General features: G+C 42.3%; 1 protein-coding gene across 1 annotated transcript; it reads right to left on the minus strand.

The window, feature by feature from the left end:
- Nucleotides 1-448: 448 nt before the first annotated feature.
- Nucleotides 449-25,436, minus strand: NUFIP1 (nuclear FMR1 interacting protein 1). The gene is made up of 10 exons (XM_052786088.1): nt 24,667-25,436; nt 24,318-24,406; nt 23,042-23,146; nt 22,337-22,399; nt 21,926-22,002; nt 14,022-14,114; nt 9,853-10,115; nt 5,652-5,780; nt 3,754-3,986; nt 449-1,478 (listed from the first exon to the last, which is right to left on the minus strand). The coding sequence occupies exons 1-10, from the start codon at nt 25,352-25,354 to the stop codon at nt 1,134-1,136; spliced, it is 2,085 nt and encodes a 694-aa protein (XP_052642048.1). The 5' UTR covers nt 25,355-25,436; the 3' UTR covers nt 449-1,133.
- Nucleotides 25,437-25,579: the final 143 nt, after the last annotated feature.

The following is a 25,579-nucleotide window of genomic DNA, read 5'->3' on the forward strand; positions in this document are numbered from 1 at the left end:
AACGTGACAAACTAAGGATTCTGACAAACAAATGCACAATGTAATCAAAAGACTAAACTTGTTTCTAAACCTCAGCTGATGCTTTTTAGTGCTCACAACACTATGGACGTATGCACAAATCTACGGAAAAAAAATCCCTGGATGCTGTAGGAGGATCGTAACAATGTACCATGGAAGATGTTCTTCCAGAAGGCCAACTAATAACTTCCCAATGCATTAAAAAGGGACAAATCAGTATCTCTTGGTAAGCTTTCTAAACTTTAATAATATTCTTAATACTAAGAGTTTGCTTCAAGAGTTAGATTTGTCAGGCGATGACTACAACAGCAGTTAAGGCCTAAGGCTTAATATTGGCACCTGGTACCTGAGGTCAACCAGCAACCTAGCACTGATGCAAGCAGTTAGCAGTTATTGGGTTTGGGGGGGGGGGGGGGGTGGGGGTGTTTTGTTTTTGGGGGTTTTTTTGTTTTTTTTTTTTTTAAAAAAGGCTTCTTGCATCAGTCTGCACCCTCATTTCCATTTCTCTGCTCAATTAACAAATCAGTTCGGAGAGGAGGAGACTCCTGGTGCAAGCAGTACTTTTAGGGCCAGGTCAGTTATATCTTCCATTTCATTTCTTCATTTTATACTGGATATATTACATTTATATTGGATATATTGTATCAAATAACAGCTGGGGGGAAAAAAAAATATGGACTGAATTACCATTTCAAAAGTACACTGAAATACTTCTGGACACTCAGATACTCCCAGACACACCAGACCACGATTTCACATGAGGAAGATCCATCCTACCGCAACACTACTTGGCTCTGGTGATGGACTGACACACATTTCGTAACGAGGTAAAACACTCAGAGCCCTGAAGCTCAAAAGTGAGGATCTGCACGTACTCTAGGGAAGGTCATACTCTGTGCCACTGCTGCCTTTCTGCCATGGGGAAACCCAATTATTCAACACAAATGTTGTTTTCACAAGGAAATGGCTACCTCGGGCAGAACAGACCAGAAAAGTGGTTTTAACAGCTCTCAATATGTACTTTAATGATTATTTTGTTATACTGGTGTCTTTCAGAAAGCATCAGTCAGGTAGAAAATGTGAGCCTTTGCTTTACTGTCCACAACAGACACCCTCTACAGTGCTTCTTCACACTGAATTGATGGGGTTTCCCATGTGTCCTCATCTGCCACGTGAGTCATCTGCGAAGTCTGATCCACGGGTGCTTTCTCACCTTGGGCTATTAATAATGCATCTTCTGCTCCTCCTGCTAACTGAAGGTCAGAGCTACAAGAACAATTAGATTCATCAAGTTTGTCCGTCAAAGACTCTGCTGTAGTTGTAGCTGTAGAGGACTGTTCAGTCTCTGTTTCAGCTTGTGGTTCTGATTTAAAATTAAGTCCAAACACGTTATTTTGGATGAGGTATCGAACACACTGCAAAATCACGTTCCTTTCGTGTCGGATGTCCTGGGCCAGTAACTGGGAAGAAAGAAGAGAAGATGATGCACAATTCCCTCTATTGCTCTGTAGTTCATACACGCCTAGTAAGATGTACAGCTCTGCTCAGTAATTTTGAGCAACTCTGAATTTAAATAGTTGGCTCTCCCACACAAGTCTCCTTTAACCTCACTGAAGTTCATTTTGGTATTAAAAAAAAAAAATAAAAGTGAGCCAGAAGGCTGAAGGACCTTTTGTCATTGTGAGCGTCAGCAGAACTAGTACTCTCAACAAACAAGAAGTGTAAAGCAAGTGGCTAAATCTGTAACTACCTGATCATTTGCAGGAGATCTAGCTAAATTTGGCTTGTAATGTCACAGAGAAGCTTTTTTGTCATTGTTAGAAAGTTTCAACAGTGGTTTAACCAGCCACTTTAAAGCATGCATATTTACACTAGTTACTAAGAGGTGTTACAAGCAGCTGACACCTAAAATGGGCCTTCCGAAACCTCCCGTCTGAACTAAGAGATGCACATTAGGGCAGAGGAGGGACAGCACAGTGATGTTCTCTTTGCTGGACTGGGAGAAACTGCTGAATTCCCAAATGGCCAAATAAAGGCACGGTTGGGATGCACGATCACCCTATCCAAGACTGTATCTTTGTATTACATTTTTTAACGCAGGGATGAGTATCGATGGAGTGATGCTACACAAGCTTTTTATTTTGTCAGTGTACAGAATGGCTAAACACACATTACTGTTTGCAAGGCTACAATAAAGATGTTTTAGTAGCGCCCAAGCTCACGGCCAAATGACTGCCAATAGACATCTGCAGCTATTCTCCTACCTCTCTCTCTCTTTTTTTTTTTTTTTTTTTAAAGCACCCTTTCACTGATACAACATCCTTTTCTTAGCAGTTCTACTTCCTCACTTTTTGGATAAATTCTCAGCAGTGACTCACTGTAAAATTTCAACCCTGCTTCCTCAAGGTTTTTATACACTGACCATTTCTGACAGCCGAAGCCTGCCTGTGAATCTCAGACACTCCTCTGTGATTCACAGCCACAGTACACATCCTTGAACAACAGTTTTGAGCAACATTAAAAGGTTAAAAAAAAACCAAACAAACCACCAAAATGCAATTTTAAAAACGGGCTATACTGGCAAGCTACAATTCAAGCTTCCAACATTCTCCCAGCTTCTCTCAGCGTGTGGGACTTCATCTGACTTTTTTCCAGAGTCCTCACTGCTTTGATCACCAACAACTTTGAAGAGCAAGAGATAAAGACAACTGCATACTTTGGGAGCTACACAAAGGGCAAACACTTCCTTTTCAGTCACTAGGAGCTTTAATTCTTGGCAGCAACAGTAGTATGTGCTAAAAGGACTATCAAGGGATTTCTCCCACATCTGCAGCTTGGGATGTGCCTTATCAGGTATCTCTTGCCTAAACATCCTGTGCTGTTTCAGAGCCCTGATGTCAGTGGCACCCTGCTTTCTCCTGTCTTCTGCCCACAGCAAGTTTTCCCTTAGTGGGGGGGCTTTACGCTGGCTATTTACAGAATCACGAGGGTAGTCTACCTATCTGATACTGCTTTTGAGTACTAAATGCAAGAAAAGCTTCAAAGTTTTGTTTATACTAAAGAAAACCACCAAGCTTCCAAACAGGATGCTTTGCCCTGTTACTAAGAGCAGAATCATAACACCTTGGACTCGCCCCTAACAAAACTCTTTTCACCCTTCTGAGACACCAACCTGCTCATCAAGGTAGCAGTCCTGTCACTTCCTCAGATTGATCTAAACACGCCTACGGAGAAGAAACTCATGCACGTGCAAGTTGCAGCTCAACACCGCTTCACAGTTTAAGTCACCAACGCCCTTATCAACAAGATCTCTTTGACTGCACCTGAAAAAATTGTGTGCTCCTCCATCAGAGGAAGGCAGCTGAATAGCACAGACGGGAGCAAAAGGAGGAAGATCGGAATAAGGCTGATGGGATCACACTCAAACAAAACCTATTGGATACTACCACAGGGAGGGGAGAGGAAGAAACAAAGGTTTTGTCCTTTGTGCAGCTCATTTTAGGCACACGATTAAGTTGTCACCTCTTGCTCACCAAAGTCACTCGTTACCTGAATGCACACCAGGGTATTTCTATGTGTCTATTTAAGCATTTACACCTTCTCCGAGTGAAACACTCACTTTGCTGTTTTTAAGACAGGAGCTTTGCTAACTGCTCTAACTTCCCACAGGGAAGAGGAGAACTGCTCACAAATAGTGCTACTCTTGTACAGGAGGCATCATTTTAGCACTGTTACCATTTCCAGCAGAGTTGGACGGCACTTCGGAAGGAGAGGTAATGTTTTCTTGCCCCAGTTATCAGGCCCTCTGGGGGGACGTGCATTTGAATTCGAGCTTCTTAACGTCGTGCCTGCATATTCTGGACATTTTTGGTTCGGGTTTCGACTCCAAGGAACATAAGTAGTTTGAGGCGTATTTCTGAGCGCAGTCTGGTTTTTCTCAGCTTTTGTTGCAGTCTTGACAGGGATTTCTTAAAGAAAAAGAATACACTTTCATCTCAAACTTAAAAGCTTCTTTAACATGTTTATATCCCCATGCACTGGCAGTTCTTTAGTACTATTCTCACTCACATAACCTGATGTGAAGATGTTCAAGGTTTACTTGGAGGAAGGGAGGGTTTTGTTTGGTTTGGGCTTGGGGTTTCTTTGAAAATACAAAGAATAATCTCTAAACATTCACAGAAAGGAAAAAAAGATATTTAAATTCTGCAATGCAAAAAGAAAAATAGAAGTAGTAAGAGCTGAAGGAGACTTTCAAACCTCTGCCTTGTTATCACTTAGAAAGTACATTGCTTCCGCTTCACAATATAGCTTGCTGCAAATTTGGCTGCTGAGAAAATCATGAGACATGAGGGCAGAGGATGCCCAAGTTCAATTCCCTGCCTGCTAGATGCTCTCTGTAACTTTGGGTAGGCCATCTAGAGCAAGTAAGGCATAGTAACTATCTGCAAAAGCCAGGAGCAGCAGCAGTGCTGATGCATACACTCAGAGAAGCACAAAATCCAAGTACTAGAGTTCAAGTCTTACTGCAATACCCAGCAGCCTTCTACGGAAAAAGCCCTTAAGGACATGGAAATTAGTTCACAGGGTGAGCGTAACAGCTTTTTCCTGGCACTATTCAAACACAGTTTGAAGCGAGACTGAAGACAGGCTGCTTTTTTTTCCCCCCAACTAGGGGAAAAAAGGCTTGGGAAATTCGATGACACACACCCTAGCCAAAGTAATTTTATGTCCCACCTTCAACAAGTAAAGAGTGGGGAAAAAACCCACCCAGTCTTTCAGGAAACTCTCTTTGAGGCTTTCTAAAGTATGCTGTAGGGCTAAGGCGGGGGGGGGGGGGCAGCGAGGCACAGGGCAAGTAGGAGCTATCACCATATTGGGAACAAGTAATGGCTCACCCAGTAACTCCAGTTAATGCTCAAAACCAGGAGGAGGGAGGAATGGGGAAACAAGAGGAGCAAAATAATGGCATATCCTTTTACTCCTCCCAGCCTGTCTTTATGCAAGGCTTACACCAGTACTAGCATGCACTGTCACTGAAAGCAAACTGGAAAGGATCTATACACAGACCGCAAAAACATCCCTGTGCATAACCTTTAACAAGCTTCTCTTTTTACTTGTATAAACCTAAAAATCAACAGGTACAAGACAGCTCTGAATTACAGCACTGGTAGACTGGCCAGAAGTCAAAAGGCATTTCCATAGCCAAGTGTTTTGGAGATAAAGCCACTGAACTGCCATTACTTTAACATCTGTGCTAAATGTAAGCCACAGCTTACATGTTGTATTTTTTTCTGCAACATGTTTGATTTTTCTTAAAAAATTTTTCTCAAGAAATTTTAAGTAGTATATAGGTTCTGACGGATAACCTGCAGCTTTCAGCAGTTGGGGACACAGCTGTAAAGAGCTGCCACTGGGCTATTGCACTTGTAAATGCTGTATTTATAAATACATAGGGGCTGGACAATGGGATGGGAGATGGCAAAGGACCAAAGACAGGAGAGGTGAAGCCCCCCACCGTTCCCAAAGAAGGGGAAACCTGTGATCAGGTTTTATCATTGCTTCCAGTCCACACCAGCGCAGTGACGTAGGGTAGAAGGGGAGAGGAGAAGGGCAGAAGACAGGCTCCTACGTACCTTCGGGCTCGCTGTCAGATGCGCTGCCGTAGTTGGCTGACAATGAACTCAGGGCGGAGGTGACCTGCTTGGGAACAACAGTCAATCCCAGCCTCCCGTCTTCGGCTGCTGCTTCATCCTTGTCGGATTCTGCAGGGAGAGAAAAGGCAAGAGGCATTTTTCCCAATGCTCCTGCATGCCAACAGCCAGCCTTGCTGCTAAATCCCCACCTCACCGCTGTGCAAGCCTGATGTTGGGCACCGTTGCTCAACACCGTGGACTCATAGAAAAAACCCAGATTTGCCTATCCTCTATGGGCATTCGGTGGCACAGTCGCCTCACCACTAGTTTACAGTCCTGCCAGCAAAACTACAGAAGCAAAGTAGCCTGAACAAGAGCTTGGGCTTTCTGGTTCCTTCTTCACATACCAAACATAATTATAGGTTTTATTATCAAGTGTAGGTAAAGAGAGAGAGAGAGAGGATTTCCTAATATGTTTTGAAGTCTTGCTGTATTTAGTCTTGTGGAGGCGAGGGGGTGGGGGAGAAGGACTCAAAAGCCAGTCGGGGAGGTGGGGGGGGAAAGAGAGAGAAAGGAGAATTAGGCTCATTCAAAGTGAGAATTTCAGAGCAAAGAATTTTTTGGATAGTAAAAAAAGTTCGTAAGGGACATCAAGAACCAAGGCTACAAATTAGATGATCGGTTTTCAGCAGTACTTCAGACCATTTGATACTTAAATCCCCGCAGAGCATTACGGACATGCATGAGTAAGTGAGGTATTACAGTCTCAAACTACCCCAAAACAGAATACCAAGAAGATAGGAGGCAAGCGTACAAAAAATGCTGAAATTGAGGATAGTAGGAAAACAGAGTCCTACCAGAAAAAGATTCCTAAATGTAAACACACAAAATTGTGATGGCTTTAGTTTGAAACAAAGGATCTATATGCACTAAAATCTTGGAAAGACTCTCAGGTGAACAGTGCTAGAGTTAGCAAGAAAACTAGGAAATGCTTTTCAGTAATACACCTACAAACAAATGTCATATATATATTCACACACCACTACTAGAAAGATTTTGAGAAACTAGCCTGTTGAGTCTTCTAGAAAAAGACTGGTTGCAATCTTATTTTCACAAAGAAAAAGAGTTATGCCCTCTCCCATCCCCCTGCCTGTCTAAGCCTGCCCCCCAGGAAAGCTGCCTCACACTTCTTCAGAAGATTTTACTGAAGTAAACACTTTTGAGATCTTTATTTCAACATCACAAATGTTTCTCTATTCTCTTCTAATATATCATTAACAATTGGCAATTTGATTCATTGGAGCACATGCTGTTTGGTAAAACAACTTTTACATAAATACACAAGTATTTCTCTAAACTACTTACCCACCTCTTTTTACTCTGACCTCTTCTGGGGAAAGACTGATTCTCACCGATATAGTAATCATGCCAATTTGCAATTACATTGGAAGCTCATGCTAAACACAGTGTATTTTTCTAATGGAGAATACATAGCACCTGCATATACTTAAGCAATTATAAAGACAGCATTTACTTCAAGTTATTTTGATTCATTGCTGCTTTTTTCTCTCTCATCCAAAATGTTGAGTGCATACTGTGGTTGGGTGCCTTTTTATTTTAAAGAATTACTTTTACTTTGCTTTTAGGCAAATGAGGAAAACACATTTACTGGAATACATTTTCTTTTTGAGAGTGACATGTTTGGAGGAAGCATTAGGCCCTCCTGAATACAACTGACTGTTTCTGGTCAGCAGATCCCTCAAAATTTTACACCTGACAGGCTCATCATCTTACCTTGTTTCTGCTTATAAATAAAGAGGAAAATTCTGTTTTCTCATCTCCAATTCAATTTCTTAGCTTTTAAGGAACTAGCCACTAAACCTAAGTGAATGCATTATGCAGAAAAAATACATTCCCTCTAGAGAAATGGCTCCTGCTGTTAGAAAGGCTTAAATACTCCAACAAAATGTACCTACACAGTAAAATCATGGACTTGAGTTGCATGATTTTTTAAAAAATTCTACTTAGTTATATCATGTTTGTTATTATTTGTTACGACTATATTTCTCAGTAGTACAAAAAACTGCAACTGGCTTTAATAATGCGTAATAAGCAAGTACCACATTCCTTTTCTACCCATTATAACAGAAGTTACTAGCTGTACTTTGGTATAATTAGACTTTTTATCATTAAGTAAAACACAGATGCTGCGGGGAAATACAGTTATATTTAAGCATACTTAAGTTTCCCAACACGCAGAGATTAGTGGAATAAACAAATTGCATAGGGATGCTGAGTTCTTGTTCCCACTAATTGAAGATTATGTTTTCAAGAGGAAAAACTCAGCATCAGACATCTTTCCAGGGGATGCATTCTAGCCTTATTGCTAAAAATAACTACAGTATAAGTCAGCTTACATGCCATATTCTAAGAGTACTGCATCACTGCTGACTATATTATAAATAGTTAGATCTGGAGAGTTTATATTGCTGCCAGCATGTGGAAACAAGACATGCTCACCAGAAAAACCTAAGCAGCAATACTTCAGAGAACACACACATATGGAGAGTGTCAAGAGTAATTAGATAATACAGCAAAAAACAGAATTAAAAGAAAAATGCTGAGATTTTAAGTAATTCACTTAACTCATAAAAGGAAACCTATTTGTTTTCACTATCTAAATACTATTATTTTCAAAACCACAAAAGGATATTCAATGGTCTTTAAAAAATAATTTGACTGTTGAAGTACTTCATTCTTCTTCTGGTTTTATAAAGTTTTTCTTATTTTACACATTAGTTTAGTGACCTAAGTTGGTGCATGTCCTTTAGACTACTGTATAGTATTTAAGTCAGAATGTGTAATACTGCCCACAAACTTTATTGCAGCACTTCCAAAACCCTGACTAGCAAGCAAAAATTTCAGAATCTAAACTTAAAACAACTCAGATGCTATTTCTTTTCCTCTCCTTCCTAAAGATACTACAGTATCACTTCCCTATGGCCTGAACCACTTTCCCTTTGCCTCCCCCTGCTAAGTGTTTTGGACAAAAAAGCATTCCTAATCAGGAGATTACAGGTAAAATTATTACGGTAAAGTACTTGTTAGAACAAAGATAGAATTCATGTGCTCCATTAAATGCCCAGAAACCCTCTTCAGCTTGTTAGCTAAATATTGATTTAAAGCTAGTAATGTGCTTTAAACATACAAAGCTAAGATAAGTAAGTATCCAGCGGGGTTATTTTTCAAATCCGAGACACACCTACATCTTGTCTCCCAACATCTTCTCCCCTTCAGATTCAGCATTTTTTGATGATACAGAATAAAATTTAATGCTTCCTAATTCTCACAGAAAAATCAGACAGACATAAAAGTAGTCTGCTAGATCATCCCTGTGTGTTTATAATACTATAACTTGGCTTGCAAGCGAGCTTACGTATAAGTGCTTAATGCTGGTAGTATCTTAAACATTCTTGTGTCAGCCTTTCCAAATCAGAATTTTTCTTCCTCTTCAATGCCTTTGTATTTCAGCTTCTTTCCAAACTGTATCTCGGCCAAGTCTACTAGTTTTAGGTCCTCCTACCAGCACATGTGGACATGAATTCAGTCAGACACACACACACACATCTCAAAGACCTCTAGACTACGGAGATAGTTTCCTCCATAACAGGCCAAGCCTACTAGGGCAGAAGCTCCCCAAAATGCAAGATTTACCCCATTTCCTTTAGCTAAAGCACTGACCCACTCCTTCACAATAATCACCCTGGGAATTTTCTTAGAAGACCATGTCCTGAATCAGGATTCTCTCCATGGAAATTTCCATTTAAAAGGAAGTTCTAAGTGCAAGTTTTAGGTGCAGGGATGTTGGGACTACCTTCAAGCTTATGACCCTGTTGGCCCTGGCACTATTTGAGCCACAATACAGCAATCCTGGGCTTTTTCGTTAGTACCAATGAGAAGGTAAGTATGACAACAGGCTCCCCAGTATTTTTTCTCCAAGAATACTGTAAAGCCTTGCATCGATCTTCTCCTAAGAGAGCGTTTTCCCACTTTAAACATGCACAGTTAGCCCCCTTTCAATCAAGGACAGAGTCTACACGTTTTTGGAAATCCCCAGCTCTCCCCAGAAGTTGCTAGTTACACAAAAGGTCAGTAATCGCTTCAGGAGTACTACTTAAAATAACATGTTCCTTCATCTTACCAACATCACTGTTTGCCAGAAGACTGAGAGGGTCCATGTCCTTCATGTATGGCTGAGCTATCAAAGCGTGCCGTTTTTCATGTTCCTTTTCACACATGCTGTTTTCTGGTCCATTGGCTTCATTTTGTGTTCTATGTACATTATAATTGTCACCATTATTCCTAAATTTCTTCCAGAACGGGCGCCTTTGTCTTCTCCTCTGTCTTCCTTGCTGCCCCAGCCTCCCTTCATTTTCTGGAGGTTTCCACATCCCTTTCATTTTGCTGGAGAATAGAAACGCAAAGCTCATACAAATGACAAGCTACGAGAATAAAATCAATTGACATAACCAAACGGCTCAGACCCACATTTAAGGTTCAGCAACACAGCATGATGCCAGGACTTACTCCAGCTCAGCTAACATGTCATGACAGACCAGACAGGCAGTCACAGCTCATCTCATTGGCAGGGCAATGTGACCAAGCTGGAACCTAAATGAAGAGTTTGAAATTCGTGACTTTTATCTTTTAACAAGGCAAAGCGTACGTGGGCTAAGCAAGTTCCTTGATCATCTACAGTGTGAGGACATAGTGTTTTCATTTCACATTATGAAGTCAACAAATACTCCCTTCACTTAGGCAATTAAGTCATTCAAAACGGGGAATGTGGAATTCAAAGGGAAGCATCTACTATAAGCATACTTCCACTGCTTAAGTCTCTTTTTTCCAGTTACAGGTCAGAGAAGGATCTTGCTGCGCTAAATCCATTCAGTTGCAATGACTGCCTACTCCTGCCTCCAACTAACATGCCATTCATCTTTTTCACTCCGATGGTAAAAGAATAAAAGAAACTTCTATCAGGACAATGGATTTTTAAAAACCTGAAACAAAATAACAAGTTCTAAAATATGGGAAGAGCACAGCACACTGGTTCCACTTATCTTCCATGGTTCCATAATCTTCCAGGTTACCCTATAGACACAAAACATGTTTATAGCAAGGTACCTGGAGAACTTAAAACTCTTGTCAAAGTCTACCGACACAAGAATAGGTGCGACCTAGACAGAAAAGCAAGTATAGAAGGGACAACCTAAGCTTCCTGAAAATACTTATTTTCAAGCAACAGAACCTTAATTCGGCAAAACAAGACTGCAACTATTCATCAGCACATTACAACCACAGAAGACATACAAGATATACCATCCTGAATGAGCCCCATGGTTCGTTCCACTCAGTACTCTCTCCCTCAGCTTCATCTACAGCATGGCAGAGGTCCCGTAATTCCTAGTCAACCATATAATACCATACTTTGGCAAGGGCTTCTTCCTGAAACTTCTCCATGGGTCTAGAGTCATGCATCTGCAAGCAGAGTCTCACAGGTGTATTTCTAACCTGGTACCTTGTCACTGATAAGCAGCCAGTGGAACATATGAGGAAAGAAAAAAGAGCATAAAAGCAGGGCAAATGGTCACCTTTCTCCTTGCCTACTTTTCCGTGGTGTACCACTTAGAGACACTCTCTGACTAGAGATGCTCCCAAGACACCGATGGGTTTGCGTCTCATGCTATGGGATGCTGTGTGAATGTCTGGCATCCCTGAAATCTTGCAGCAAGGTGTTAATATTTTGTGAAAAAGGACTTATTTTGGTTTGTCTTCATTGTGATGTCTAAAATAGTCATTTGGTACCCCCATCCTTCTGACGTTACAAGAAACAGTGTATAACTGCATTCTATTCACCTCTTCCCACCTACGCAGTTTTTCTAGACCTCCATCATACAGCCCTTCCAGGCCATCCATTTCTTTGCTTATGCAGAAACGTTCCCATTACCAACATTCCTCTCTTCCATACCTTTCCAGCCTAATTAAGTCCTTCTTGAGAGGAGAACAGGGCCTGCCATAGCATTCAAAACGGCTTTATATCACAACAAAACGTATTTCATTTCATGACAGTGTCTAACACTGATTGCTCAGCCCCGATAGCATCATCCACCATAGTGCTCCTGTGGCACAAGAGGCAAGCCACCACCTTCCTGTGCATCAGTCTCATCCACAAAAGGAGGCTAATATTACCTCCCATAATTCCACCTAGACAGAAAAATGCGTTTCTGAATTTGTACAGCCAGGCTCTGAATTCAGGATGTTATCGTATAACCTAGAAGATACTGAGCAAATATAGGCTCAATTAGAGGTGTTGTCCTTGACCAAGGGTTAAAAACAACATTCTGATTTCCCTGGGGCCTCAAACACCCAGAAAGAAACCAAGGTCACAAACACATCCCAACAAACATCAGCCTGGCATCTGCCTTCCCTTCATGAAAGATATACTGCTCTTTGCTTCCTGTTCAGAGGGGGATAAAGAGCCATGCGCTATTAATCAGCTGTTGCAAGACACCAGACAGACTAGCAAAGTGGTCCTTCTGCATCTCTAATCTCACACACGGGGATGCTGAGAATTAGCAGTTGTAAAGCACTTCAGAGAACCACAAATGGAAAGCGCCATAGATGTGTTAAGTATCTAATCCTTTCTAAATCTTACTTAGCTATTTGCTTTAATAGTACAGCTTGCAGAGAACAAGTTGTATTCTATTTTTGTCTTATGCATCAGTAAATTTGCCAGATAAGCACCAATTCCAGAATCTTTACTGTTGATATACGAAGCAGAAACGACAGGTTTTTGGACAGTTCATCAAGTCTATAGTGCTAGCAGCTCAGGGAAGGGAGGGGAAAAAGGAAGAGATTTCTAGAATCAACCAGAGTTAAAGGTCACTAAGTCAAAGCAAACAACCTGTAATTTTGAGGGCTTTTTTTCCAAACAATTTTCCAGATACAAAGTTACTAACAAATGTAATAGTATTGAATTGCTGATGGACATTTAAGACTACCTAATGCATCTGACTCACAGCCACAAGAGTTACCAAATAAACCTGTAGACACCAAACGGTTTGTTACTGTGACAAGCAAAACTCATCTTCGCTCATAAGAATCTCCAAACATAATACTACATATGTTTGTGGCTTTAGTCTCAGTGCCTACATTTGGTTCCTTGGGTCCAAAGCACTTCTGCACCTTTACATCCTTTGAAGGAAGTTTTCCTTCAGTCTTTATAAATTGCTCTTTCCAAAGCCAGGAAAGGCAACCGGTTGGAGGGGGTGGGTAAGTGTTGGGACTTCTGAACCACATGCTGCACCAAGGTAATTTGCACTGTCACCATTTAACAAATTATACTAGCCTGACATGAACCCTATACTGCACTAGTTCAACTGCTTTACCATGGTGCAAGTTTTATTTTGTTTGGTGTCATCCCCTACAAAAAAAAAAAAAAAAAAAAGAACTAGGCAAGCTCCAGCTTCACTTCCAGGCAGCAGCAAATGGTATTTAGCAAGAGCCCCTTAGAACCGAGTCTGCTCCTGCCTTCCAGTTCAGTTGTTCTAGTTTAAACAAGTGATATTCTAGGAGCATGGATCATTATAACAATTTTTTAAAAAGTCTTCCCACAAGCCCTAAAGTAGAGCTAATGAAGTTAGCTGGTTCCACATAACACTGACACTGAGGGGAAGAGAAAAGCACAAAGACCATACTGGAAAGTAATGCACAATATAAGGGAGAGAACAGATAAAAATCCAAGAGGAGTATTAGGTTCAGAACAAAGATAGCAGATAGATAAAGATGATGGAGGGTAGAAGAAAGCAGTACCACTACTTAAGCTATGAAAATAAAGTTAAATCTTCCTCCCCTCTTCACTTGAGTATTGATTTATCATCTGAGAGGAGAGAGTAAGAAGCCAAATCTGCTCCTAAAATCTCTCTTGGCCATTTTCAGGCATTAAAGGATTAGACCATGTGGATTCATTATGTTGTGTGACTTCCGTCCCCATTATTTCTTTTTCAGAGACCAAGGTTACACTGATCTAATGAATGGCCACTAGAATGTGGTTCTCTCAAACAAGCCAGAGTGCAGAATTCAGCAAGAACATCAGATTTCTAATACAATTATTGTTTAACTGAAGTGGACTATGAAACACTGTAAACAAAAGAACATTACATCTGCAGTTTGTCAAATGACCTGTCCTCTGTTAAAGGGCAGCTAGATCGTGTGTACAGTGGCAGCAGTAAGTGCTGGGAGACCACAGTAAGAGAGCGTACTTCTAAACACATTAAGAGGAAAGCAACAAGCTTGTTTCAGAACGCTTACCCAAACTGTTGGGTAGTCAGCACTTCTCCCCTTTCTTCCTTCTGCATCTGCATTGCCTTCTTCCTTTCAATGTTTGCCAACGTAGGGAAATTTCTAGAAGAAAAAAAAAAATTCTTCACTGGCTCTGAAATGATTCACTGCACTTGTCAATTCCCACTTTACCAAACCAGCATCCTCTATAAACATAACAGATTTTTAAAACATTTCATGGAAGTTTAACAGACTGTTTCCTTCTTAAAAAGGCATTGGTGAGGAAAAGAAACACGAGTGCATTTATGCTTACACACTCAGATTAAAAAATAGAACAAACGAACTACCAAACTTTCATGATTAGTTTTACCAAACCATCAAACAAGCTACAGACAAACAGTTCTGTTATGCTTATGGACCCTCTGCCTGCCCCTACACATAACAGCACGATTTAGTCCTGCAATTTTATTTTTATGGTGCTTCAATTGGAGTATTTGAATGATCTTAAAAGGTACAATATGTCTTTAGCAAACCAACTGCTGAGTTCTTGTAATATCAAAAAAAAAAAGTTATAAGAACAGGTTCTGGGCACACAAGATTCCTTTAATGTGACAGTTAGGGAAAAGCACACAAATTTCCTCTCGAGCAGTATCAGTATTGTGCTTGCACACTGAGCTCTAGTTCACCAAAATTACTGCCCCTTTTTAATTCCAGCTTCGAGAAAAATTGCTAAGTCATGCAGATCAAAACAAACCTACTGCTATAACCATCTCCCAAACCATCCCTCTCTTCCATTTCTCACCTGCCTTCCCATCCCTCCCTATGGACAAACGCCATGCTGGTTCTAACATGCAAAGCCTACTGCAAATTACCGTCAAAGCCCCAAAATGGCTACGTTAGTTGCTCCATAAACACTAGTTAGCTAAATCCCAGTGCTTTGAGATAAAGGTGGTACATGAGAAACACGCACGCACCCCCACCAGCTTCTGGATAAAACCACAAAATATAAATATTTGATAAGCCTATTAGAATGGAGTAACAAGAAACTTAGAACAGCTACACACTATATATAGCTATCAAAAAGGACACGTATCTTTCTTTAAATATTTAAGCTTATCACACGCATCTTCCCCATTTTACAACATGAACGTTAAGTGCCTCATTGATACAAGACAGCTTCAACCACATACCAAGAGAAAAAGATGAAAAGCATTTCCTACAAGATGCACCTAAACACGCTACAGAACTTGTCTCCTTTAAGAGGATTTGAACACAAGCTGTCAACATCTATTTTCATTGGATTTCTCCCAGAAATCTGCCATACAGCTTGAGCATAGGGATGTGATGTTTTATCTCTGCTCTTCCCTGTTATCTACATTTGTTCATCCATGTTATAACGCTCCCAGCACACAGCAAGCACGCAATGAATTATTTAATCTCAAGAGCTTTGCATTGACAAAGACCCCTGTGTTTGGCACCTCTCCACAGTTTTAGGATAAGGTGCTTTCCTTCACAGGCGTAAGGCTCACAGCAGGAGAGAGAGCTGTAAAATAAGTAGTTATGCTCAAAAGAGCCCCAAGCTTGTCTTAGAAATTTTTATTTTTTTTAAAGACATAAGGGAAGACCCTTAATCCTGGAGCAAAGGAGTCTTCAAAGTGCTCCTGTAGTTATGCTGATTAAGGACATATTCAGACACGCTCTCACAACATTATTTGAGACGTGACTACCTCCCACTTTCATTCCTATGAGTTACCACTCCCTCCACCGAGCCACCGTAATGGACTCCACGAAAGCTTTCTGTTCGATTCATTGCCAAGACAGACAATTTCTCCTAAACCACCCTTCCAGTTGACACAGGCAGTAAACTAACAGCTAAAGAGAGACCAAGTCATAAGTCCGAGTATGCCTGCAAAAGCGCATATGAAGGCACCTGTAGTGGCTGTGTTTATTTTCTCCAGCTCTTTGCAAATGTTAAATAGCATTTTACTCACTGCTTTACCTTGTGCAGAAAATGTACCTATTTTGACCGAGCACGTGTAGTGTTTCACTTCATTCACAATGAGCAAATGAGCATCTGCTAGTTTATTCTCCCATCTGAGGACCTGGTGGGCAGTAAGCTCTAGACGTTCGAGTCCACAGGTCACCAGCCTCGGTACAGGGTAAACTGGGTTCATTGGGCTAAGCCTGCCTGGTGGGACCTGGCCAAATCAACCCCAGTTGTCCCTGCAAGGAGCAAGTGGACCAAAGAGGCACAGACCAAAGTTACCCACCCACCCCAATGTACCAGCCCCAGTGCAACCCCACAACTCATCAGGTACCACATTCCCAGCACAAAGAGGTCTGTGCACCTCCCAGCATCAGCTACATCTGCCCACGCAGGCAGCAACATTCAACTGGACCCTAAGTGGAGGCAGATGCCTGCAATGGAAACATTATGGTCTTGAGGTGCAACTTTATGGCAGACTTTGCAAACTTTACTATCTACGGACAGCCACAAAGTACTCGAGAGTTCAAAAAAAGAGAGGAATTTTTTTTTTTTTTTGATACAGAGAATTCTTCTTCAGGAAGGGTAAATTTAGGAAGACTGCTTGTCCTAGTTTCGGCTGGGATAGAGTTAATTTTCTTTCTAGTAGCTGGTATAGTGTTATGCCTGGATTCAGTATGAGAATAATGTTGATAACACACTGATGTTTTCAGTTGTTACTAAGTAGAGTTTATATTAAGTTAAGGATTTTTCAGCTTCTTATGCCCAGCCAGCAAGAAGGCTGGAGGGGCACAAGAAGCTGGGAGGGGACACAGCCAGGACAGCTGACCCAAACTGGCCAAAAGGATATTCCATACCATGTGTCGTCATGCCCGGTCTATAAACTGGGGGGACTTGGCTGGGGGAGGCAGATCGCTGCTCAGGAACTAACTGGGCATCAGTTGGCAAGTGGTGAGCAATTGCAAAGTGCATCACTTGTTTTGTATATTCCATTTCTTTTATTATTATTATTGTCATTTAAAAATTATTATTATAATAATAATTATTTTCTTCCTTTCTGTCCTATTAAACTGTTTTTATCTCAACCCACAAGTTTTACTGTTTTTTCCCCGATTCTCTCCCCCATCCCACTGGGTGGGGCAGGGAAGCGAGCAAGCGGCTGCGTGGTGCTTAGCTGCTGGCTGGGGTTAAACCACACCACTGCTCCTGAACAGAGGTGTGACAATGCAGAAGGAAGAGCCTATACTCATTCTCTCCACATAAAAGGCCACGTGTTAAAACCCAATGAGCTGACTTGGGTTTTGAATCCTTCTCAGAAGGCATGCCCTCCTCCTCCCCTAATAAAATAAGGTTCTTAAAATGTTACCTACAAACACCACTGAAGCAGAGGAAGTAGCCCAGCGCTTAGGTCCTGCAAGCAACTTGTCAGAGCTTGAATACAGACAGCTTCATCAGTCACCACAGAGGCTTTACGAACCTAAGCAACTTACTGTAAAAGAGGGCGTTAGACCAGGATGTGATGGTCTGGCACAGTAGATATCATGAAGGTGCCAGTACTGCCTGGGAAGGCAGCCCCATTTCATAGCAGCTGCAGTTTCCAACCATAGACACATCTATAAACCAAACTGGTTTTCAGGCTAAAAGGAGTATGTTACATATACACCAACAATGTCCAGAGACAGGGAATGGTGACACTGAGCATAATCACTAACATGTGTGCCTTAGTGAATAGAGTTGGGTTTTTTTTCCAATAAATAAGTGCGCTAGCCGGAGTCACACATGTTTTATAGGCCAGCATACTCTATCTCACTCACATAAACATCAGAGCAAACCGGCTCTTAGCAAGCAGTGGAAAAACAGAGCCTTGCCAATATCTAACAGAAAAGAGACCTGTTTCTATAGCAGTTTACACAATGAATTTCTGAGCCGAGAGCTATACAAGTTTATCATCTTTATAGGAACAGCACAGTGATCAAATTGCCTCAATAATTTGTTGAGCTGGTCTTGATTGCATATGCACAGCCAACAGCAAAGGGAACACGGATAGCCCAAAGGGAACAAATATGGCCCAACAGAGCGCTGATAAAATCTTGGTTTAAGACTCCCAGGCATTCTATCAAGCATTGCGTCTCTAGTGTGATTTTACCGTATTAGCTGAGGCAGTTTTATTGCTAATCTATCCCTGCAGTTTGGAGTAAACTTTATTGTATCTATGTTTACCTTGATCTACCAACACATTCCTTCTACTTTGCTTCGTCTTCTCTACTTTTACCAGGTGCTAAGAAATTATTTTCCTTGTTACATATTTAACTGCTATGAATGCAACACCAGGGAGGATTCCAAGCTACTCTAGGACTATCGTTGTTCAACTAGAGAACCACAAATTAATTAAAAGTCATGTGGTTGACAGTATTGGCCTTCATTCATTAAGCATGTGCTCAGCCTATGAGATGTACTGCAAGGAAATACAGCAGTCGATCCCTAACTGAACAAAACAACCCCAACAGATTAAAGACACAGGGGAGAAGGGCAACACACAAGATCAAGAAAATCATCCAATGTTATATTAGGACTTAAGCAAAAGTAATTCGCTTTAACACCAAAGCAGCCTTGCCACATTCTTGCTAATAACCTTTGCTCAAGAAGAGTTGGTTAGAAACAGATGGGCTAGCAGGACCCAGATCTCACTTGGGAAGAAGGGAAGACAGCAATACCTCATTCTGGCACATTCAGGAAATGCACTGTAGATAATACCTTTTAAGCTCGTGTTTAAGAAAAAATATGCTGAAAACAGCACATTTCTCAATACTTGGAAGGGACAGGACAAATCAAAACAAGAAAAGTAATTGTAATCACCAAAGCTGATGTCAGACTTCACAACCGTCTGCCTGCAAAACATAGGAAAACCCTGAGATCACATGGAACTTCATCTCTATTGCTGTTCGCTTAATTAGATTGCCTGGCTCACCAGGTTCAATGGGCCACAAACCACTAAAGAGTCTTTTAGGTAAGCAGAGACGTGAAGGCTGCAGCAATGAACAGGGCATTGTACAGAATCAGACAGGAAAGCAGCATTCCAACCCAGCATACTTCATCTAGAGATACTCGCTCCTTCCCAGCTCTCCCCCTTCTCTTCCCTCTACATAAGGCTGCACTTTAAACACAGGCTCTTTCTAAAAGATTTTAAGCAGGACACACGACTGAGCAACACAGCAGCTAATTAAGAAGAAAAAATCTCAACTCTGTAAGTAATTATTTATAACTGCTGAAAGAACAAGCAAGACAGAAATGTTAGGGATGCAGCATGGAAACACACATGTTAAATCACTGCAACCTAACTAGAAACAAACTACTAATGACCTGAAAAGATTCATTCTTAGCTCTGACCGGAGCTTCTAGAAAGAAAAAGGCTTTTTCCTGTCACCATAAACCAAAACTGCCTAATAGCTCAGACTCCCTCTGGTGTCCTTTTTTTCTGTACAATGCAATGTTTACTGTGAGTCAACAACAGACCTTCAGTACTAAACTGATGCTTTGCTGGGGACCCAATTAATGCTTCACAAAAGTTTCAGCTGGGTTTCTCTCTTTTTTTTCCTGGAGGATGTTAGTACAGCTTCCTTGCTGTTCAAAGAGTAACAAAAGCCACCCAGGTAGTCATTCTACACCCATCCATTACGCTAAACAAGATGCCCACAGAAGGACTGAAGTCCCAAAATAAGCCACAGCACTACTCCATCTAGTGGCCTTGGCTTAGAAGGCCCTAATCCCATATTGCCTTTTTTGGTTGGTGGTCACGACTACAAGACTTTATTTCCATTGATTTTACTGTGCTGTGGTGAACAAAGGCTTTCAGCAATGTTGTACCGCAGCCAAGTTATGTTAATCTGTAAAAAACCAACAGTACCCACCATGAGATTATCTAGCAACTCAGCAAAAACAACCTCAGGCAGAGTATCATCCTTAAAATTAACTGTAGGTAAATGTTGCTTTGACTCACAGCACCCACTCCCCGAGCAAGTAATATCTGAAACGTGACTGTACATTCAATTCCTGCTTCCCTAATGTTCTAGTATACAGTAGAGCACGTACTGACATACACACCTTAAACATCATTTCAACACTTAAACCTTAGCATCAGCTAAGACAGGAACTCTCCCAAACGCCTCCCAAAACAGAAAAGTGTATGAAAAGTTGAAAATGAGTAGCAAAGACTCTGCACACAAGTATTGATGTTCATCCTTGGGGCTACTGTTAGAAAATTAAGTGTAGGCCACCAGACAGGCAAATCTAAGGACATTCTGGGTTTTGCTAACCCTGTTAACACTTCATATTATTAGTAATAAAGACCTGGTAAGTATCCCTGCTGGAAAAGAAAAAAAACAAACAAACAAAAAAAAGGAACAGCAATATGTAGACTGAAAGCAAAAAATACCCAAGCCCTCAAGTTATCTTTTGAATAAAAGGAAACCTTGGAACCAAAACTAACACCAAATTTGTACTTGCACAGATCACAAGCAATTTTTGTCTGGTTAACTATGGCATTTTAAACACAGGAGAAAAGAAATTTTTGTTTCTGTATCAATAAGACCTGTTTTAAAAAAAAAAAAGGAACCTACAGATAATCTTCATTTGTAAAAAATGAACAGCAGGTACAACAGTTGACTGCTGTGATGTGCTGACATAGTGATAAGACTTCTCTTTGCCTTTCTGCAATTTGCAGAAAAAGGTGAAGCCACATCCAGAGGAAAGTTAAAACTTGCAGGGATGAACTCACATGGGGAGAAATTTTGCTTCTCAATACAGCCAAAAGTGATGGGAGGCAATTAAAAAGAAAAATCTCCTACCACACATTCCACTCATTTTTCTCTTTTACAAAGCCATTGTGTAAAAACTTATTAAAGGAAGCCAGGGTCAAAGCAAGAATGCATTAACGTTGCTTTCTGACATAAACGCAAGCTGGTTTCATCAGCAAGACTGCAGACAACTGCGTTTATTTTCATTTTTTAAAAAACAAGTGACTAATACACTGTCCTATCTCATCACCAGTGACCTTGAAATCAAATTTGTATAACTTCCCACTCTGCATATAGGACTCTTGCTCACAGAAACAAAACCCGTGTACCGATCACTCACAAGACTGTATTCTAAGGAACAGAAGCGAGGGAAGTCTACAGCATCTTTCACCTGCTGGAAAAGGGTAGATTTTAATCTGTTCAACTCTGAGGAAAAAAAAAAAAAATCAGTGGGATACGGTCTATGGAAGTACAGTGCGAATTTTTAAACACTCCGATGCTGGTCAACAGAAAAAAACCTATACCACCTCACATCACAGAATGAGAAATAATGAGAAATACTGCTTACATGGGAACTTTATCTTGCACCCTAGGTACAATGTGACTTAAGACTACCTGAGACAGCATCATTCATGGGTTCTGTTCTCTTTCAGTAGAAAAGTGTCAAGCAATGCAGAAAGTTTTTAAAAATTAGGAAAACTCCCTGTTGGCGTCTACTGGGACAACTTAAGCTGAGGAATTTTGCATACAGCGGGATGCATTACAATTATAGTCAGTAAAATAGTTCCAGATTTCTTAGCTATTAAAAAAAACACCAAGCAAACACACACACATTTCTGACCTAAAATGTCTCAGTGATCAGGCTAAAAGGAATGAGTCGTTCACCTAACCTGGGGTACCAAATCAAACATCTGGGAAAGCTACTTCCTTCTCAACTGGTATCTTGCCTTCTACTATAATAATCTGAGTGATTATAGTCTCTACAGCTTGCACTGTCCTGGCTCGGGCATTCTGATATAGACCACTACTGCAGGAGTCAAAGGAACAGCAGCAGCAAGCACATGCTGCTACTGCCTTTTAGCTGTCATCTAATGATCACAGAGGGAAAATACAGTAAAAAAAAAAAAAAAAAATCACAGGTCACAAGTTTTACTCACTTTTTTCTTTCTTCTCTCCACCTAGCGATCTCTTCTGGACTATCTAATTTTATTCTTTTAGCACCAGGTGCATGGGCCTAAGGAAGAAGTATTTCACAGGTATTTAAAAGGGGAAGGAAAGAAAAAAACCACAAGAAAAAAAAAAAGCATCATTCTGTCAACTATAGTAGTACCACACTGTTTTCATCTACAAAAGCGGAGAGACTGCACACAGTGATTACAAAATGAATCCATTAAAAAAACCCGTAGCATTCAACATACTTTCATCCACAACATTGTCTTACAACAGATCCTACCCAGAGGTGATACGTTTTCCTTCCAGAAGAACAAAAGCAAGCCTCTGAAGAATGAGAAAATGGACTACAGAAAAGATTGCATACACTCCTATTTTGGGCCCGGGGGGATACCTACATTCTTCCAGTGTATCTGAACTATCTTCTCGTGTGCGCTGAAATTGCAACCTTCTTCTGTGCACTGCAAGATAAGGAGGTGAACTTAAGACACGCCAAGTTATGCAAACAAATTATAAATAAGTATTCGAGCACACTTCAAACTCAGTGCCAGATGCCTGTACAGTCAGTTATACAGAACTTTTAAGCTACCCAGTTTCAGAACAAACGTGATGGTAAAAACAGTAAGAAGAGATAACGTACTTTTAAATTTCATCTGATTTTAGAATAACCAGTGAAGCCAACGTATCTGATAATTGGAGATAATGTGAAGTTAACCTAAGAGAAAGATATGCAAGATTCTCCAATTTCAAATTTTGATACTTCTTCGCAATAAAGGAGTAGATTTTTAAAATACGTTTTCCACAAGAAGTCTTTTCACACAAAAATTTTACATGCTATACTGATGTCAACGAATTAATTCCTACCACTGGGGTGACTTAGCAATAATTCACAAGACATACATTAAAATGACTTCACCAATAAAACCAAAAATACAACCGAGACCTCCCCTCCACACAGCATTCAGAAAAAATCCCCCACCAACTTTCTGTAGCTCTGGAACCTCTTTGCTAAGTCTTCCATTCAAAAAGCAACTACAGGTAACTATTTATCAGGCACAAAGTTAAAAACCAAAATGTAAATAAAACAACCCAAACTCATCAACCTGTTTATGTTGTGAAATATGTTCATCATACTTCTCCTGGTTTTTATAGCCACGGTCACAGGTATCACAATAATGAGAGAAAACTGGCTCTTTTTTCTTTTTGGTCTACAAAAAAAAGACAACATCATCTCAAGATTGCAGTTACAAGATTACAAGGTATTCCTATTTCTAACTAGGTGCGAAACACTTTTGTGAGTATTTTTGTTAATAAAGCCATCAATTAAAACATGTTTGAAAAGTTTCAAAGATAAGCTAACAAAACATGAAAGTGAAATTCAAATTAGTCATCTTCCAAACGAAGCACCCTGCACTCAGCTCTTTCCACTACAACCTTTCCATTGATTATCGCTTCTGCAAACATACCAGGCTGGCACAGATTTATCGAGGGCTGGGAGGAGAGCTAGGCTACAGCCCCGAGTCTCTTCCCTATCAAGTCAGACCATGCCTGTTCACACACAACATGCAAGAGCTCAGAGAGCAGGAGAGATCCTTCCTTCTCCCACTACACGCATCAAGGTGATCTGGCTGTCTGGCCCTTATAATATAACAGAGCACTTATGTAATTTAAGCACTTGGGCATCACCATGGTAAGGGCTTTTCTAAATTAAACCTGTGTTAGATTTTGGTTGAAATGTATCTTTCTTCCAACAGGCTCGAGATTTGCAGACTGACTGTCATATGTTTGCTCTCTTTTAAGGGCCGTCACATTAGACAAGAATATGGGGTCTCTGTAGTACCACAGGGCAAGTCCCACACAACTGCCACCATCACAGTAAGACAGAATGGTTTGGGTCGGAAGGGACCTTCAAAGATCATCTAGTCCAACCCCCCTGCCATGGGTAGGGACACCTTCCACTAGACCAGGTTGCTCAAAGCCCCGTCCAACCTGGCCTTGAACACTTCCAGGGACGGGGCACCCACAACTTCACTGGGCAACCTGTTCCAGTGCCTCACCGCCTTCACTGTAAAACATGTCTTCCTTATATCCAATCTATATCTACCCTCTTTTAGTTTAAAAGCATTGCCCCTTGTCCTGTCACAACAGGCTCTGGGTAAAAAAGTCTCTCTCCACCTTTCTTACAGGCCCCCTTTAAGTACTGAAAGGCCACAGTAAGGTCTCCCTGGAGCCTTCTCTTCTCCAGGCTGAACATCCCCAACTCTCTCAGCCTGTCTTCACAGGAGAGGTGCTCCAGCCCTCTGACCATTTTCGTGGCCCTCCTCCAGACCCGATCCGACAGGTCCTTGTCTTTCTTGTGCCGGGGACCCCAGTCCATACCTTTGGCTTGTTATTTTCTTCTGGAAAACGTTTACTAAACCCAGGCGCTTGCTCGCCTTGCCATTTCTGGGAGAAATTGCCATTTCCACCTTCAGAAAAAAAAAAAAAAGAGCCAGTTATACAAAGAGCCGGTAAAACACACCCCCTGCTACCTCGATCGGCCTGCTGTGGCGGGAAAGGGCCTGGGGGAGAGACGACCCGGGGCTGCAGGACCAGCACGGAGAGCGGGACACATCCTTGGAGGGAGAAGGAGTCCTCTGCCCCCCGCAAGGGTTAGGGACAGCCCCAGGGTCCCTGCAATGGGACAGAGTCCACGGGCCTAAGAGATTACTTCCCCCACGCCCCTCACCAGAGCGCGGGCCCTGCGGTCGCTCTCCGTAGGCTGGAGAGTACCAGGCGGTGGGCGGCAGGTAGCTGTCGGCAGGCGGGTAGTTCTCAGGGGGCAGGTAGCTCTTGGGTGGCGGGTAGCTGTCGGCGGGTGGGTAGCTGTCAGCGGGTGACAGGTAACTCTCGGCGGGTGGGTAGCTGTCGGTGCGCGGCGGGTAGCTCTGGGCAGGCGGGTAGCTCTTGGCAGGCTGGGGGTAGCTCTCAGCAGGCTGCGAGTAGCCCTCGGTGGACGAGTAGCCCTCGGTGGGCTGCGAGTAGCCCTTGGTGGACGAGTAGCCCTCGGTGGGCTGCGAGTAGCCCTTGGTGGACGAGTAGCCCTCGGTGGGCTGCGAGTAGCCCTTGGTGGACGAGTAGCCCTCGGCGGGCTGCGAGTAGCCCTCGGCGGGCTGCGAGTAGCCCTTGGTAGACGAGTAGCCGTCGGCGGGCTGTGAGTAGCTGTCGGTGGACGAGTAGCCGTCGGTGGACGAGTAGCCGTCGGCGGGCTGTGAGTAGCCGTCCGTGGACGAGTAGCCGTCAGGAGGAGGGTAGCGGCCGGGCGGCGGGAAGGGCCCGGGGGGAGCCCAGAAGCTGGGCTCCCAGGTGGGCGGCGGGCAGAAGAAGGGCGGGGGGAGCCCCGGCGGCGGCGGCGGGTACCAGGCGAAGGGGTTCATATCAGGCCCGAAGCGAGCGAGCGGCCGCCCGGCTGCAGGTCCCCGCTACCGCGATATGCTGCTGCCGCCGCCACCACCACCACGTGGGGCCACCGCGGCGGCCGCCACAAAAGACGTCACTTCCGGAGCCGAGCCCCGGGGAGGGGGCGTTAAAGCTCTCTGGTGAGCGCCGGCAGTTGCGCCATCCGGTAGCGCCGGAAGTGTGGCGGCTGAGCGGGGACAAGG

The sequence above is a fragment of the Harpia harpyja genome, chromosome 4 (genome assembly GCF_026419915.1).
Source record: "Harpia harpyja isolate bHarHar1 chromosome 4, bHarHar1 primary haplotype, whole genome shotgun sequence".
Classification (NCBI taxonomy): Eukaryota; Metazoa; Chordata; class Aves; order Accipitriformes; family Accipitridae; genus Harpia; species Harpia harpyja.

What these genes read in the sequence shown, in the direction of transcription:
- NUFIP1 (XM_052786088.1), bottom strand. Translation starts at nt 25,354, where the DNA reads ATGAACCCCTTCGCCTGGTACCCGCCGCCGCCGCCGGGGCTCCCCCCG. An exon ending in CTGACTACCCAACAGTTTGG is followed by an intron (nt 10,116 to 14,021) that starts GTAAGCGTTCTG and finishes TCTATTCTCCAG; the next exon opens with CAAAATGAAAGGGATGTGGA. An exon ending in GTCCAACTCTGCTGGAAATG is followed by an intron (nt 1,479 to 3,753) that starts GTAACAGTGCTA and finishes CTTTCTTCCCAG; the next exon opens with TTACTGGCCCAGGACATCCG.